General features: G+C 40.0%; 1 protein-coding gene across 2 annotated transcripts in view; it reads right to left on the bottom strand.

Moving 5' to 3' along the window:
* METTL21A (methyltransferase 21A, HSPA lysine) overlaps nucleotides 1-18,820 on the bottom strand; it is a 263,654-nt gene that overhangs the window by 4,990 nt on the left and 239,844 nt on the right. Inside the window, exon 5 of one of the 2 annotated variants that reach the window (XM_073218225.1) lies at nucleotides 1,505-1,632. The exons of the other annotated variant lie outside the window; for it this stretch is intronic. Within the exon in view, the coding sequence (XP_073074326.1) occupies nucleotides 1,554-1,632 (79 nt within the window). The 3' untranslated portion in view covers nucleotides 1,505-1,553. Of the gene's footprint in view, nucleotides 1-1,504; nucleotides 1,633-18,820 lie in introns of those variants that run through there. 2 annotated transcript variants of the gene reach the window in all.

Raw genomic sequence — 18,820 nt, 5'->3', positions numbered from 1 at the left:
CATGTGTGCATGTCAACTGTGTTCTCCAAAAGCTACGTTGAGGTCCTAACCCTTGGTACCCTTATTTGGAAATAGAGTCTTTGCAGATGTAATTAGTTAATATGAGGTGATGCTGGATTAAGGTAACACTAATTCAATGACTGGTGTCCTTATAAAAAGGCCATGTGAAGATACAAGAGACACACAGAGACAGGAATACCACGTCAAGGTGGACACAGAGATTGGAGTGATGTATCCCTCAGAAGCTAGGAAAGAGGCAAACAAGGATTCTCCCCTAGAGCCTTCAAAGGAAACCCTGTAACACCTTGACTTTGGAGTTGTAGTCTCCAGAACTATGAGAGAATAAATTTCTGTTGTTTTAAAACACCCAGTCTGTGGTAATTTGTTAAGGCAGCACGAGCAAAAATAACACACCTCTCCTACCCTCGGTCACCCTCTTTGATACCTTGACTCCTAAATTCTAAACAAATCCTTAGACCCCTGTGGTAGTGAGCCTTCTGCATGGGCCACAGTGATGCCCACCTCATAGTATTAATGCCCTGTAGTCCCCTCCCATATTGATAGGACTGATCTATATTACCAATAGTGTGTTACAGAAACACCATGTGGTTTCTGAGGTCATGAAAGACATTGCTGCATTTGGCTTGCTTTCTAGACCACACACTCTGGGAGAAGCCAGGGGCCATGTCATTAGAACACTCAGGAAGCCCTGTGGAGAAGTGAACATGGTAAAAGCCATCACAACCCCTTCTTTATGAGAGTGAGCCAATTTAGGAGCATTTCCTCCAGCCCTAGTCAAGCCCTCAGATGACTAGTCCTGGCTGAGATCTTGACTGCAAGTGTGTAAGTCCTTGAACAGAACTACCTAGCTAATCCACTCCTAGATTCCAAACCCACAGAAACTATATGAGATAATAAATATCTATTGTTTTAGGGCACTAGGTAATAAGGTAATTTTTTCAATAGCAATAGATAAATAATACAACCCATATTATTCTATACTAGCTCATATTTCTTAACCATTCTTGAGAAGATTTTTATATCTCAACTAGATTGCAAACTTCTTGAGGGCAGGTATCATTTCTTGTGTCTCTCTGGTCCCCAACCATGCCCAATACTTTTATATATATATAAATTTTATATGTATATGTTATATATGTATATGTATAATATATAAATAAAAAATATAAAATTGTATATATTTATATATTGTATATAGCACATTGTACTTACATACACATACAATATACATATACAAATATACTATATATATCACATATGTGTATATATATACACACACAAAATGTGCTTCAGAAACACATGTGCATGTGAATGAATAAATGAGCACTGTGTATCCCATTAGATAAGTTTTCAGAATATTGAACTGAATCACAAACACATCTCTCATTTAAAAATAAAGTTTATGGAAACTTCTGTCACCAGTGAATCACTTAAGAAAAGCTGCATTTGAAGGCATTTTGAAGCCATTCTTTTTTCTCTCCCACCCATTTCCCTGAGTCTCTGTTGTTGCTTGTTGGCTTCTGAAATGTAGGTCACCTCCAGTGGCATGACCTAATTAGGAGATGTAATTTAACAGGAAAAAAAAAGAAGAAATCCTCTGAGATGGCAGATCTGAAACAAAGAAAAGTAGTTCTTTCATTTTATGTTTTTGGCAATAGCTTCCCTACTAAAGTTATCCCCTTTCCACCCCCAAGCTACACAATTTGTAAAAGCACAAAGAAGAAAGGTAGAAATTAGTTCAGGAGCAGCTGGAAATGATGAATTTATAATGATCACAGAAGGAGTAAGAGTAAGCTTTACTTCACTAAAGTGGCTCTGTGGGGCTGCTTCTTGGCAGTGACTGAGTGGGACTTTGGAGAAGGAAGTACTGATGGTGCTGATACAAAGAACCACACACTCTTAGGATGGGGAGAGACCTTACGGCTCATCTAATCCAAACCCTCAGGAAATGCCATGACACCTGTTGTGTTGGTACCATAATAAAATTTCATAAACAAAGCATCTAAACAATGTAAGTTTTTTCCTTCATACATTTGACACTCTTGTAGAAAAAAGGAAAAGGGTAAGGAAGCTAAGCAGAATTTGAGGGTCCATTACAAAATTAACTTCCGGCGGTTGTCTTTGGGCCAGGTTGGATTCAATCCATCTCCCTCACCTCTTCCTCTCAGAGGCATGATGCTGGGTTCCTGTAAAATGTTTAAGTGCTTTCTGAATCACCCAAGAAACACTAAACTACACTGATCACAATTGAATGCATTATTAATTATTTCTTTGAAAACTGATATTCTATGTTTGTCATTAGATGATTTCATTTATCTAATAAAATTCAAAAGCCTACTATGTGTATGACTTGCCTGATGACTGACATTTATTGAGGTGAAAACTATTATTACTTCCATTTTATAGAGGTACAGAAAGTTTAAATAACCTATGTAAAGTCAAACAATGAATAAAAGGTAAAGCCAAGCGGCAAGCCCTGGTAGTCTGATTATAGAACCTATGCTCTTAATTCTCTACATTACTTTAAATTAACTATAAAACTACATTCTTCGTCTATTTGGGATTGATGGGCATTAACTACATAGACAGCATATCTATTTCTTTCTGAAAGTACTTTCCTAATCATAGACAAGAACCCCAGTCATTTTCAGCCTCTTTCCATCCCAATGCACCCATGGGAGATGTCACACTACCACTGATACACATGGCGCATGTATTAGTTACTCTCCACATTATTAAACAGGGGATTCTGATGTGCCCGCCTACTGAGAATCACTACCCAAGAAGTGAGGGCTTCCACTTCTGGCATGACAGCATGAGAACTCTGCAGACCCACTCCTCAGCAAAGATGGTTAAAATTCTTTTTAAAACAATGATATAAATTCTGTGGAAATTATTTCTACTGATACAGCAAATAAGGAAGATTTTATTTGTGGAAATCACTAGAACTCAGGAAGAACTGTAAGAGCTAGTGGTCTTCACACCAAGAACCACACCTTCCTCCCCCACCCCTCCCCAATTCCCCACCCCCAGCTCCCAGCTCAGTGAGGCAGAGACTCTACTCCAAACCACTGCAGCCAAGAACACAGGCTCCTTCTGCTTCCGGCTACCAGTCAGAGAGCTATTTTCCCAGAAGACACTGTTACTGCTTTTCTTTCCTTCAGCTGCATGTTGTTGAAGCTGAGTACCAGGCGAGTATACCAAGGGGTGGAGGCTCCCCTCTTCTACCTGGTCCCCAGTCATAGGACAGAGGCTCTACCTTGGGAGCAGTGATGCTGAGAATACTGTGTCCCCAGTCATGCTTGCCTTTGCTTGTAGGACTGGCTTCCATGCCAAGAGAGGCAAGCTGAGGAGGCCAGGGTTGCTGGCGCTTCCCACTCACCAAGCATTCAGCTTCTAAAACAGGGGTATCACTCACAGAGGAGCACTCCATAGTCCTGGCCCAGCACCAGAACTGTGGCTCACGGATTTCACCGGGGAGAGTAGTAGTCCACAGGAAAAGAGCTCCAAATCTCTCCCCAAAGAAACAAATTATTTGCAATAGAGTGTGAAGAAATTCAAGCCTAAGGGTGCTCTCAGAAGTGTGAGTGGAGGTTATAGTGAAAGGAGTTTGGGAGGAGACTGGTAGTTATTGGAGATACATACTAAACTTCAGGAAAGCTAGTGTGCTGTAGAGAAATGGGTGAAAGAGATATCTTACTCCCCTGGGGCAAGAACAAACACCTGACCTCAGACTTTTCCCTGCAAAGGAGTCTGAATTTGATTGGATTACTCTGCAAAGTAATTTATGCCTAAAGGCACTGTTGAAAACAACAGAGCAATCAGACAGCAATTAATTGAATTTAATAGCTGGGTGGGATCAGGGAAAGAGAGAGTCAAGGGGAGCACAGTCAAAACTAAAGTCATCCCAGGGTAAGTGTGAGCACCGCACGCCTGAGGAGCAACATCAAGACTGTATGAGGGGTGGGATGGTGAGATGAAATCATCTTCACTAAAATAATCTAGCCAGTCACTAAGAAAGCAAACAAGCAAATAAAAACAACTCCTGGAGAGACTAGCACTCAGAGTTGCTACAATATATTATCTAAAATGCCCACTTTCTAATAAAAATTATGATATATGCACAGAAACAATAAAATATGAGCATTGGTGTGTTATGCAAAATAGGCATTAGAAATTGAATTTCAGAATGACAAGACATTGGATTTAATAGACACAGACTTCAAAGTATTCAATGTAAAGTATACTAAAAAAACTAAAGGAAACCATGGTTAAAGAAGTACAAGGAGGTATGATGATATGTTGCATTAGACAGAATATCAATAAAGGGATTAAAATATTTTTTTTAAAGAACAAAATAGAAATTCTGTAGTTGATAAGTATAATAACTGAAATGAAAATTTCACTAGAGAGGCTCAACAGTAGATTTGAACTGACAGAAGAAAGAATTAGCAAACTTAAAAATGAATTGATAGAGTTTATGCAATCTGAAAAAATAGAAAAAAATGAAGAAAAATGAACAGAGCATCACAGAAATGTGGATTCATTTCTTGCACCACCATATGCATAATAGGAGTACCAGAAGGGAAGGAGAGAAAAATAATCAGAAAAAAATATTTGAAGAAATAGTAGCTGAAAAACACTAATCTACACATCCAGAAAGCACAATGAAACCCTAGGATAAATACAAAGAGATCCACCAATAAATAGTAAAAATGCTGAAAGCTTAAGACAGAAAGTCTTATGAGCAGAAAGAGAAAAATAACATATTACTGATAAGAAAACTCCAATAAGACTAACAGCTGAGTTCTCCAAAGCACTAATGAAGTCTAGAAGGCAGTGGGATAACATATTCAAAGTATTCGAATAAAAATCTTCCAACCAAGAATCCTATATCCAGCAAAGCCACCTTTTTCAAAAATAAAAGTAAAATAAAGAAATTCTCACATAAACAATAATGGAGAATCTGTTGCTAGTAGACTTGCCTTATGACAAACACTACAAGGAAATTCTTGAGGCTGAAAGCAAGTGACCCCAGACAGTGATTCAAATTCACACTAGAAAATAAAGAGTACTGGTAAAAATAATTATGTAATTATAAAAGGCACCATAAAAATGCATATTTCTTGTTCTTTCTTCTCTTGACTGTTTTTAAACTCAATGTATAAAACAATATGCACATTGTGTATTGGTGCACCTATACCAGACAGAAAAGTAATACATTTGCCAATAACAGTGCAAAGGAAGTGGGTGAAAGCACAGCTTGTTTTAAGCTAAGGAAATGATTCCAGATGGTAACTCAAATACACAAGAATACACAAAAGCTAATATGACAAAGATTTTACAAATGTACATTCTCCCCTTTCTTCTCTTGGCTTCTTTAAAAAAATAATAAAATATTTATAAGTAAATAAACAAAAGAAGTGAAAAACATATCCTAAAAACTATAAAACATTATTATAAGAAATTAAAGATCTAAATAAGTGGGAAAACATCCCATGTTGATGAATCAGAAGACTTGATATTGTTACGATGGCAATACTCCCCCAAATCGATCTATAGTTTCAATGTAATTCACACCCTATTAGAATTCCATCTGTCTGTTTTGTAGAAATTGACAGGCTGATCCTAAGATTCATATGTAGTTGGAAAGGTCCTGAATAGACGACTCAATCTCAAAAAATAATAAGGTTGGAAGACTCACACTCTCCAATTTCAAAACTTGCTGCAAAGCAACAGTAATCAAAACAGTGTGATACTGACATGGATAGACACAGAGATCAATGGAATTGAACTGAAAGTTCAGAAATAAACCCATGTGTCTCTGATCAACTGATTTTGACAAGGGTGCCAAGACCATTCAATGGGAAATAAGTCTTGAACAAATGGTGCTGAGAAAACTGAACAGCCACATGGAGAAGGACAAAATATTGCCCTTACTTTACACCAAATACAAAAATTAACACAAAATGAATCACCAAAGACCTAAATGAAAAAACTACAATTATAAAATTTTAGAAGAAAATATAGGACTAAATCTGCATGACTTCAGATTTGGTAATGAAGTCTAAGATATGACACCAAAAGGATATGCAACCAAAGAAAAACACAGGTAAATTAGACTCCATCAAAAATTTAAATGTTTACACTTTAAAGCTCACTATCAAGAAAGTGAAAACACAACCCAAAGAGTGAAAGAAAGTATTTACAAATCATATCTGATAAGGAACTTGTATCCTGAATATATAAAGAATTCTTATTACTCATTAATAAAAAGACAGATAATCCAATTTTAAAATCAAAGGCAAAGGATTTGAACATTATCCAAAGAAGATACACAAAGGGTCAATAAACACGTGAAAAGATACTTAACCTTTTAGTCATCAGAGAAATGCAAATCAAAACCACAATGAAACACCACTTCACACCACTAGCATGGCTAGAATCACAAAGTTAGATAATAATAAGTGTTAGTGAGGATATGGCTAATTGGAATCCTCATTATACTACTAGTGGGAATTTTAAATGATGCAGCTACTTTGGAAAACTGGTTTTCCAAATGGTTAAACATAGAGTAGCTATATGACACAACAATTCTACTTGTAGGTATATACCTAAGAGATATGAAATGTATGTCCACACAAAAACTTGTATATGAATGTTTATAGTAGCATTATTCATAATAGTCAAAGGTGAAGATGACCCCAAATGTCCACCAACTGATGAATGGATAAATAAATGTGGTGTGGCCATACAATGGAATACTATTTGGCTATAAAAAAGTATTGATACATTCTACCACACAGATGAACCTTGACAACACTATGCTAAATGCAACAAGCCAATCACAGAAGACCATATATGATTCTATTTATATGAAATGTCCAAGTAGGTAAATCTAAGAATAACAGGAAATAGATTAGTGGTTGCTTAGGGTTAGGGAGAATGGGGACCTGGGAAGAATGGGGAACATGGGGTGGTGACAGCTAAAGGATATGGGCTTTTTTGGTGGTGATGAAAATATTCTAAAATTAACTGTGGTGATAGTTGCACATATCTTTGAATATACTAAAAAGGTATACTTTATTAGGTGAATTCTATGGTATGTAAATTATATCTCAGTAAAGCTTTCATTTCTAAAAAGTTGAGTAACACTCTACAAAAAATCTGATCAGTACTTCTCAAAACTGTCAAGGCCATCAGATACAAGGAAAGTCTGAGAAATTGTCACAAACCAAGACAGGTGAAGGAGACATGACAACTAACTGTTATGTAGTGTCCTAGATGGGATTCTGGAACAGAAATGACACAATAGGGGGAAAACTGAACATCCACATAAACTATTCAGTTTAATTAATAAGAAATTAATGTATGAACGCTAGTTCTTTAACAAGTGAAACTGGATGTGGGTGTATAACAACTCACTGGACTATTTTTACACCTTTTCTGTAAATCTAAAAATATTTGTTTAAACATTTACTTGAGTTTAAAAAAAAAGAATCACTACCCTAGATCAGTGTTTCCCAACTTCTCTTAATCCTAGGAGTTTGCCTCAGATGACTGAATTTGCCATGGCCCTTCTTTGGGGAGAAGCAATGAAGAGTGATGATTTTTAGGGGGAAAATGCTGCTGGAAAGGACAGAGGGAGGAGGCCTGATACTACTGGGCATCATTGAAAAGGGAAAAAAAAGTAGAAAAGTCTGGCAGAAATTGGTACCTGATTCTTGTGGCCGAAGTTGAGTCTTGCCTATAAACATTTCAGAGGTTAGAGGAAAGTGACTGGAGAATAGGGAGGGGACAGGCTGGCAGGTGGAGGGGACCAGAAAGCAGAAAAGGCTAAGGGTACAAAGAAAGTGCAGGACCCTCAACATTCCTTTCCAGATCTCAAATTGTCATTTTTCTCTCCACCAGACAATTCTTTACAACTGTCCACTCCTCACAAAGCACAAAAGAGAGTTAGATGGCCACAAACATCTTTTCTCCTGGTATTTCCCACTAGGCTAGTGTCCTGCTGGTCATAAGTACTTTGGGAAATGCTTTAGGACACAGTCTTACAGGAATATCTTACAGATGTAGAATGCATTTGCCAAAACAAGCCAACGTTCAGGAGACAGGATTGTAATAAAAATAGCAAGACCAGAGTTTGATCAGAATATAGAAAGGAGGTCACTTAAAAGACATTTATTGCACATTTATGATAAATCATATCCCAAGTCAGGAACTGGGGATAAGACATAAATGCACTTTGCCAACTGCTGAGAAACTCACAAAGTGAGTGTGTATGTGAGGCGAGGAGGTGAGGGAGGCAGTGGTCTGATACAGAACTCTAAAAGAAAGAAAAAGGAAAAAAACACACAATACAATACCAAAGAGCTGATAATACAGATCTAAGATGATCTCTTGCCCCTCCTTCAGAAGCTCAGGTCAAAAAATAAACAAACGTCCCCAAGACTGAGCAGAACGTAGAGGAGACACTCCCTGAGTATCAACTGTGTGCCTTTCAGAGCCATGCCTAAGACTTGACATGCATTAAATCATCTGATCACAAAACTCTTCAGGGAGGTACATTTTTAATCTCCATTTTCCAGACTGGATTGTGAAATTACAGTTTAAAGAGGTGAAGTGACTTGCCCAATGACACACAGACAGGAGAAAGTGGGATGCAGGTAGTCTTTCTCCAGATCCATGTGCTTAAACTACATGGCTGTGCAAAGGGATGAGGGTGCAAATAAACACACGGTTTTCTCATTTTACAACGAAACTTTGCCCAGAGATTTAAAAAAATAATACTGTCTAAGTCCTTCATCCTTAACTCTATCCTTACAAACAGGTCAGCCTCAGCTGACGAAGGAAGAGAGAAACAGGAGGAAAAAAGAAATGGTAAGTGTGCGTTTACCACGCTCCAGGGCAACCCTGCTCTTCCGCAAGAGGAAGGAGGAAGCAGCCTTAGCTCCCAGTTAGCACTTCCCGTGCCAGATACTGATTGAGTGAGACAGTGACACAGCGGAATGAATGAACGTGTCTTCAGAGCCATTCTTGCCGCAGAATAACTTATGCACCCACCTAGTGTGCATTTTAAGGTGGAGTAGGCATAGTGCATAGAAACAATTTCCCCGTGATAGTGCAAGGGGGGAGGGGGAATGTATGTTGAAAAATTGCCAAGGAGTCAGAGCAGTTCGTTCGTTTGGTAGAGCGGGGAGCTCCCAGCTCCTTTGGGCAGACGCCTTTCAGCTTCATCACTGCATCGGTCTTCTGGTTCGGAACATACATCTCTGAGTTCTGAACATATCCTACACAGTATGTAGAAACGGGCCCATCGAGAGTGAAGCGTAGAATTGTCTTGGCCATATTTCTGATCCAGAAGGTTTAGAGCAAAGTGGGAGTAAGTGTGGAGCCTGAGACACCTTCTAAGAGCTGCCAGTCAGCCTGGTATCACCCAGAGCTTTGGGGACCACAGGGTCTTATTCAACCCCTTATACTCAACTTCAGGCCTCACATCTCCATCTTATCCCACTGTGCCCATTCTAAAATCTAAACTGGCTCTTCTATTTGTCACCTAGGCATGTTGCTAATGTGGCCTCACATTACATTAACCTGAATATGTGAATTTTAAGAAATTATATATGAGGTGTGAATATCTTTACATAAATGTAATCCACTTGAGGAATCATTTTATAAAGTCACATTTTCTCACATTTACCAATAAAAATTCATGATAGGTTTTCTTTCTTAAGTGCCTCCCTAGTGTATATATACATTATGCACTCTGAATCAGAAAAACGTGACCTCCGACAGAAGCACATGTGTTGTGCAAATTGTGAGCCATCCGTTTTCTGAGATGGGACTTGAGGAGAGGATGTAGGATTGGATGCTCTTTAGGAAAGATGGCATACAGGGATCTAGTTACCACCGTGGATGATAATTACTACCAACAGTCCTCAGCTTATATGGGGAGTCCCTCTACTTCTGACTGTTAATGCTGAGTTCAGTTTCCAGTGGGAAAAGCACAGAACATTAGTTCAGGGGAGCAAACTAAAAAACATTGTGTCTGACCACTCTCAATTTACAAATGAAGAATCCAAAATCCAAAATGTTCAGTGGCTTATTTAAGATCATATGACTTTGCAAGTTTGGTAAACATCCTTAGACCCATAAACATTTTTAAACTTGAACTCAGCCTACAGGGCCCAATCCACTGATGACTTGAAGTGGTTATAATAATTTCCTGTCTTTCCCAACTTCAGCCGTGAAGGATATTGAATAAAAAATCAGGGTGCCAGGGGGCTGGTACAGGTTTTGTGGGACCTGAAGTTTCTAAAATTTGGAACCCTCTCTGAGAAAAGTAATGCTAAACTACAAATACAAAACTAGGTACTAAAGGAAAAGAATATTAATTTGGAATGAGGAAGTAAAACACAGCTAACTTTAAAAAAGCAAGTAAGTGCCACATCATGACACATACGAAAAAAGGAGTATTTTTATTAATTAACTTTCTTGCATGCCTCTGTAACACTTTTTCCTCTATATATTTGACTGCTTGCTCTTTGATGACCTCACAAGTGACAAAGATTTTGTCATCTTTCTTATAAAGAAAACAGATAATTCAGTCTTCCCTCTAATTTGGTTGGGCAAAATTTGTCTTTTTTTGTTGATAGTTGAGAGAAGTTTCTTCAGTTCCAGGACTCATCATGCATATTGTCATGTAAATTATTAGGATGGTTATCAAATCTGAGGACACCTTTATCAAGTTTTTTTCATGCATATGAGATACAGGATTTGGAAAAATTTTGCAGACTAGCCTGTAGCTCTGTGCATTTGCAATGCATTTTCCCCCTGCACATGCACGCACTCCTGATCCTAGGCATCTTATGGGGTTACTCTCAGAACCACCCTTAACCCAGGCAGGAGGGAATCTGCACTTGCGGAGCTATGTTCTGCCCCTCCTCCCCCTGTGTTTCCTACACGAGTCAAGGAGGCATGGGCTCTATGGGGTCTGGACGCGCGACTTTGCAAAGCCTACACCTCCCACTTCTTGATCTTGTTCCAAGTATATGGGACCCTAGAATTTCTTGCTCAAACTGGGCCTACCTAGACTTCTTCGTGGGGTATACCATACCTTCCTAAGGGTATTCTGTACTCCCAGTGTTAAGATTCCTTAGACACAGACAGAGCCTGCGCAAATGAGCGTCCCAAAGTTTAAACTTCACTAGCTTTTCAGCAAATCCACCTCTGCATGGCACCTGGAGTCTCTGTGATGAAGCTTTTTCTGCCTTGGCCCCCAGTCCAATCTGGAAGCTACTCCACCCACCAAAAGCACAGCCTATAAAAACCTCATCACCACCCTAGCATGGCAACCAGGCAGCGGAAGCAGACAGAAAAAGCTCAAGAGAGAAATGTCCATGTGTCTGAATGTAGTGAAATCTTCTCATATAGTGAAGTGGCAGCAGACGGATTGCCCGCCACCCCCTTGAGCCGCCACAGCTCCATATGGCGTCTCTCAGAGGACAGTCCCACTGTTCCCACTTGGCCGAAGCTGGGCGACTTTTCCCCAAACCTAACCCTTCCATGGTTTCTTCCGCCTTCTTAACCCCTCAGAAACACATCAGGTGCAAATCTCTCCGCCACCCCTCAACAGCCCAGGACATGGGCAAGGTGACCCCCTCTGGCCACTGTTAATGGACGGTTGACCTCCATTCTCTTCATGCATTATGCATCGGAGGCTGGGATGGCAGCGGCCGAGGAAGCTTGTCCACCCCAGTCTGAAACGACTTTGAAGACAAAACTTAAAGAGCACTTTTTAGGGGACTCTTCTGCACCAAATATTCATTTCCCAAGCAACCAGCCTCTCATTTTCTTCCCCTTCTAATCCTTTGGCCTCTGTGCCCATGCTTTCTTTCTAGCACAACCCCTCTGATGAACAAGGTGAATCCTCCTTATAAAAGGACTCGGGCAACCCTAGGTAAACCAGCAAAGTGGTCTAAGGCTTTTCCTAGCTTCCACTCCTCAGCCCCTGGCCCGTCGCATCCTCCTGGGGCCTTCAGGAGCTCTGGCTCTCTCCGCTGACCTCGGAGGTCCAACTTCCAGGCACCATTACTCAGTCATGTGTATGAGATGAACAACATCCTCAGTCTTAAGGCATGTGCCTTTAAACAGAGGACAAAGTCTTAAGCAGAAGATTTGAAGTCAATGAACTTTAGTAAAATGTCTAAAATATATTTAAGAAAAATTTCTAGGTATCTTAAAATAGGGTGTTGCATTTAATCATCAGAACACCCTGTAATGGGAAGCTATAAAGAAACCCAGAGCTTTGGGGGTAGTTAGCCAGGGTCGAGGGGGACCTGAGAGGGGGAGAGGTGACCTGTCACAAAGGTCAGAAGAGTAGGGGTGGGGGCTGGTGTGAATTCTATCTGGCTAGCTCCCCTCTCACACACACATCCCCCCGCCCCCACAAATGCCTTTGGAATGGAGGCAGTTACTGACATTGAGCCTCAGTCCAAGCCTCTCATTTTGTATTCCCTGCACTGTGAGGGGCAGCCACATGTAGGTGGGGGTTGGGAGGGGCATCTTGAAGGAAAAGGACAAATTTTAAAGGAAAGATTTACGAGGCCATGAAGATGTTTCTCCCAGACTCCTGAGTGCAGGGGTATGACTTATTTATTTTATTTTATTTTCATTTGTAACCAAAACCTTCCCCTGACTCCCATTGGCCCCAGCTGAGAGGGCGGCCCGTCAGGCGTTGATCACCGGGCCAACGGGAGACAGTGTGGTGTGATGCTGACGCAGCCCACTGACAAGCCGGCGAGAGGCCCAGGGGAGCAGCTCCGAGCCAGCAGCCAGAGCCAGGCAGGTAGGGAGCTGACAGCTGGGGAATTGCTAAGAGGCCCTGGGCTGGTGGGGGCAGGCTGCTGAAACCGTGGGCCCAGAGGTGTGATTCTGTGATGCACAAACACTGTGTTTACCCGCTTGCCTTTGAGCCTCTGCACTTCCTCAGCTCCATCAAGCTCTCCACCGTTCACATTTCCTCACCCACATGAGCCTTCTCCACCCACACAATCACCCGGTTAGTGTCCCCATTTCTATTCTGTAATGTTTCTCTCCCCCCACGCCTTTCAGAAGGAAGGGAGCAGATGAATGCACATTAAGGACAGCAAAATGTCTCTTAGTGGTCAGCTGGAGAGGAATGGTGTCTGTGCTGTGCTCAGGGCAGCCTACTGAATTAGGATCTGCAGAGCCAGAGGAAAGCACAGGCTGGGGGACTGAGGGGTGTCCCCGCCCCTCCTGGGGACTTGTGCATTCATGGTGCAAAGGCACAAGGTGCCTGAGCTATCAAGACCTCAGGTACTGACTTGTCCACAGTCTTGTGGGAGACATCCTGGGGAAAAGGGGAGCTGTGTCCCCAGGCTGGAGTTAATAGCTGTTGGGAGGGAAAGGAAGAAGCAAAGCTAAAGCCCGTGGATAAGTCCTGAATCCTCTTCAGAAAAGTGACACAGCACTGACACTTAGATGGCCACTTATTGAGATCACAGAATCCTTTCCTATACAGGAAAGCCTACCAGCCTTTTCACATAAGAACAACAAACAAAAGCAAAAGAAAATTTTACTAATCAGGTTGTATTCACCCATTTTCCCCTTTTTGTCCCTTTTCTGAATGATGGGCAAAATGATGTGAAACCCTGGCTGACTTCTCGCTTGTCACCACACAAACCATGAGCCCGCTCACACCAGACAAGGCAGTATCATAATTTTCACACCAGACAAGGCAGTATCATAATTTTCACTTATTAAATGAATAGGACAGACGCTGCCGACCTGACAGCTGTAGTACTGAGACAGATGTGGACCAGAGTGAGTCTCAGCAGTCCATGGTCACGTGCTCCCTGGTCTGGAAGCCTCATGGGTATTGCCCCTCCACCTACCTCCTGGATGAGAAGTGATAGCGTTCCCAGTCTACAGATGAAACAGCAAAGGCCCCCTTGAGAGGATGTGACCCGGTGTTGTTGTAACATCTGAGGAGATCATATTGTGAGCTGCCATTGCGAAGTGGCTTCACTTCACCACAGAAGTGGGAGCCTTAGAGATTAGCCTCTATTCCAAACTCTGACATCTGCTCCGTATAGAAGTACTTAGGCCCAGGACCAGAAGGCCTGAGTTCTACACCTAGAATTACCCTTTTAGCAACTGTGTTAATCACATCACTTAAAATCCTCCTGTGTCTCCTTATTAATTAACCCCTTGCTATGGTACCCAGGTCCCTGTATGATCTGGCTTTTGCCCATCTCTCCGAGGCGCATCTCATGCCCCATCCCTCTCACACGCTACTCCTCAGCCACCAGCCTTCTTTCTGTTCCTGAAGTCACTCAGGCTTGTTTACACTTCATTGTCTTTGTTCCTCCTGTTTCCTCTGCCTCTAATGTTCTAAAAGTGCCCAAAATCTACTAATCACTTTGCCCTTCATAAGAATTGGGTTAAGCAATAGGTTAAGACAAGTACAGGACAATAACACAATAGCACCTCCCCCCAAACAAAAAAAAGTTTTTCTGGGGAAAAGAATTTGAAATTTGATATAATTTCTTAAATACAAATGGTCATCATGAGAAAAATAAGAATCTCATTTAATGTTCATTCATTCATTCATTCAGTAGACACTTTTGGTACTGTCTCCCCTAATTAGAATTTAAGTTCCATGAAGGCAGGAACCTTGTCTGTCTTAGTCACTATCAGCACATAAAAGGTCTTAAGAAATGTCTGCTAAATGAATTAATTAATGAATGGACAAATGAATGGATGCAATTTCATGCTAATCACTTAACCTCTCTGAGCTTCAGTTCTCTCCTCTTTAAAGTATGACTAACAATAACATTCTTCCCTGCTTCAAAGTATTGGAGAGAGTCTGAAATAAAATACACAACAGAAATCCACCTTTCTAAGATACAGAGCCTGAGGCAAGGACTAAGTACTGGTGCTTTATTTGGAAGGTGCAGTCCCAGGACATTCAGAGTACAGGCAGAAGCAAAGGGACAAGAAGGACGGAAAGAAATGAAAAGTTGATGAGTTACCACATTGACCACTGCTTCATGTGACAGCACAGAGGGACCCCACCAATACTTGGCAGGAGCATCTGCAGGACGAAAGAGGACATCTTGTACAACAAAACTATACCTTGAAGAAATTCATCAAGGAAGGACAGAACATTGACCAATATTCACCCACTGGATAATTTATTGCCCCATACTTTCAGATTGCCTCATTCTGCCCCTTACTAAAGGAAGTCGTCTCCTCCTGTGTCCTTTAGTATGAAGTCGTCTCCTCCTGTGTCCTTTAGTATGGTATTTCATCCAAGTCTGGAAGTGGTGAAAGAGCCAGAATCTCCAGACCTGCGGCAGGTTGACCAAAAGTTGTGAAATCCTGTAACCCCACATAAAATTCTTTGGCTTCAGGAGGGGCAGCTACTTCAGAACAAGCAGCTGAGAGCCCAGGCCAGAGGGAGAGTAAAGATGAAAGAATCCAATGAGGGTGAGAGGATACACACAAGATATTTTTGATAAAATATCTGAAAGTGATTTGAAAATTGTAAAGCCCCAAACAATGGAAAGTGATGTTGTTTTACTAGTCTATTCCCACTTCATAGTCTCTTGAGTTGTATAAGTTTGATCAGCTTTCAACTAGTCACTATTTGAAACACACTTTTCCTTTTTCCACTGTTACTGTTGAAATAACACCTCTCTGAAATAAGCTACTTCATCTCCTCATAAAAATCTTTCTATCCAAAATAGAAACATAAATGTGTTCTGTTAAAGTGGGTTTTTTCTTGCTATGTTTAGTTTATATTATTGAAAGAAAACACAGCAAATATGAGCAATCTGTATGGAAGATAGTTTCAAATAAACCCCTTGCTTCTTGATTCTCCTTCCATCGCTCCTTTTTCACACCAGTCCTCTTACACCAGACAGTTTCAGCCTCCTTGAGCCCACTCTTATACTGCTATATTGTCTAGACAGTGAACAATTTTAACAGACCTCCAAAATGTCAGTAAATGTTAATAGCAGAGTCTGTATAATGGTCAGAACAGAAAGATTTCCTAACCTGAAATGTCTCCATCAGCAATTACATAACTTATTGACGTGAAGCCCCCTCATCAGGTTTTACCTACAAATCTGTGAACCTTACTATTTAGGGTCAGCCTGCATTGTGGTTAGCCTGAATTGAAGAGCCCATGTGTATTGGATTTTGATTGCATTCCAGAGTGTAGTAAAATGAAAGGCCTAGCACATAGTAGGATACATACACACACACCACACATACACACATAATTCATTAGTAAGTAGCTGAATGAATAGAGATAGTCTAGAGTAGAAATTAAAACATTAGAAGCATAGATTCTGGAACCAAAGTGTCTATGTTCAAATCCCACTTTATCAAAAGAAAGTTAGCATGACGTTGGCAGGTTTGCTTAACCTCTTTGTGCCTCAATTTGTCCCTTGGTTTTCTTACCTGTAAAATAGGGATAATATACTCATCACTACCTCAAAGTTGTGTTGTGATGTTTAAATGATGCATGAAATGTATGTCTCTTGCACATTGCCTAGTTCACAATGAATAGCAGAAAATATTAACTCTGATGGCAATTTTGAGTGTGCCATTAGCCCCCCACCCTGCCTATCTAAACTGCGGGAAGGAATGCTTTTCTATCATGCTATCTGCCTTCATTGGCTCAACCAACCCAGTTTACACACATGTCTAAAATTCAGTTTAAAACCTACCTTTAAAAATTTTTATAGCCAAAGGGAATCTCATACCAGGCATGGCATTTATGTTACTTTGTGATACACTGTGTTTTTAAACTGGTACTGTCAATTGATTTAAGTATTTTATTGGACAATTTTACTGTTCTTGTGCCCTGAGGCTTTTTAAAGCAGGGACCAATTTTTAAAATCAAATAGATGAATGTAAAGTTGTTGCACTTGAAATAGCAGCAGCAGAAGTGGTAGGGCCACAGTTTCCACTTGGGCTGTTTAATTATTTGCCTAATAGTCTGGAGGTTTTCCTAAAATTTAGGGGAAGAGCAGTAAGGGCTGGTAACTAAGCTCTACGTCCAACATCCTAAGGGCCCCACAGTCTACTTCCCTGAAGTTACTGCCAGGATCCTGGCCCCATGGGGGATTTGCTCATCCTCCTGGGGAGAGATAGTCTGACTTCAAGTATTTCTCAAGTCCCTTTGGCATCTAGTTGTGTCTCCCCAATCAGTGATAGAATCATGGATAATGAATCATCATTCTAGACTATTCCTGCAAACTGTTGCCTATTAACTATATTACAAGCTGCAAATCATCTTAATTTTAGTACAAAATAGCTCATTGTTCAAAATATAAATTGCTTTCTTATGGAAATAATGAAGTCATAGAACTTTAAGAGTTAGTATCATTAATAGTAGAACATTCCAACCTTGCAATGCAAATGGAGCACAAGGCATCACACTTGAAGAACTCATACCAAAAATGTTTAACCTTAATTGAACCAGAACTTGGACCTAATTTCCAGTTTACAAAAAATATAGAAGATAGAGGAGAAAATTCAATAAGCACAATAAAACAATAAGAAAAATAAGAATGTGGGAAGTGCTACAATGTAACTGGCCTAGTCCCTTAAAAAGTGAGATGTCATGAAAAAAAATGGAGGGGAGGAATCTGTCCCAGATTAAAAAAGACTAGAGATACCAAATGCAGTCATGACCTTGAATGAATCCTGGTTTGAAAAATAACAGATATAAAAGATATTTCAGAAACTACTGGGAAAATTTGAATTTAACTATCAGATGATATTAGAGAATACTGTGAATTGTCCTAAATGTGATTATAATGAAGAATGTTCTTTTTTATCCTAAAGAGATACATACTGAAGTATTTAAATATGAAGTATTACATTCAAATGACCAGTAAAACATTAACAATTTTTGAATGTAGGTAGTGAGGTATATAGGTAAACAACTGTACCATCTTTTCAACCATTTTGTGTATTTGAAAATGGTTACAATAAAAGAACTTTTGAAATGCAGATTTTCCTGTGTGAACTTCTAAAGTTGCTAACAATTTGGACCATTGAGAACTCATATCTGTACTTCAGGAATTGGAGGATGGGCATATCTTAAAATCTGGCTTCTATGTTCTGTTTGGTGAACTCTGGAATTTTTCTATATTCTTGGTCACAGCTTCAAAGGAAACATGTGATAATTATTCTTTATATGTAATCTTTCCTAAGAGTTTGGTGAGCAAACAGATCAGGTACACAATATTTCCTTTATGGAATATATCTGGTTTATTACTGATTAGACAGAGCCTATGTATTTCTCCCTCACTTCCCTGATCAAATACCATGTTTCCATGCCCTTCTGTAATGCACATTTCAAAGTCCTAGACCTGTTAAAACTAGGGTCAACTTCCTATATTTTCCACAAGCTTAGTTTCAAATCCAAGGTAAAAGAATTTCTTGGCAAAATAATTGATAAAGAAAATACATCTTGAAACCAAATACCTAGCTTAATCACTGTAGTGGGGGAGAGGACATTTATCTAAATGATGAAATAGAGGAGAGCCAGGATTTGTTTAAGTTGCCAGCATTATTGGGGTTTCTATGTCTTCTATAAGTCACAATCTTCAAAGTTGTTATTGCAATCATAACTATATGAGGTCAACAGTGGTGCTATCACTCTTAATGTGCCTGTACCCGAGTGTTACAGCCAAATCAAGAGGGTACAAGTACACATGAAATTATTCAGGCAGGGATGAAAGTGGAACTAAAAACC

The sequence above is a fragment of the Manis javanica genome, chromosome 12, assembly GCF_040802235.1.
Source record: "Manis javanica isolate MJ-LG chromosome 12, MJ_LKY, whole genome shotgun sequence".
Taxonomy (NCBI): Eukaryota; Metazoa; Chordata; class Mammalia; order Pholidota; family Manidae; genus Manis; species Manis javanica.
This window is presented reverse-complemented; position numbering and strand designations above follow the sequence as displayed.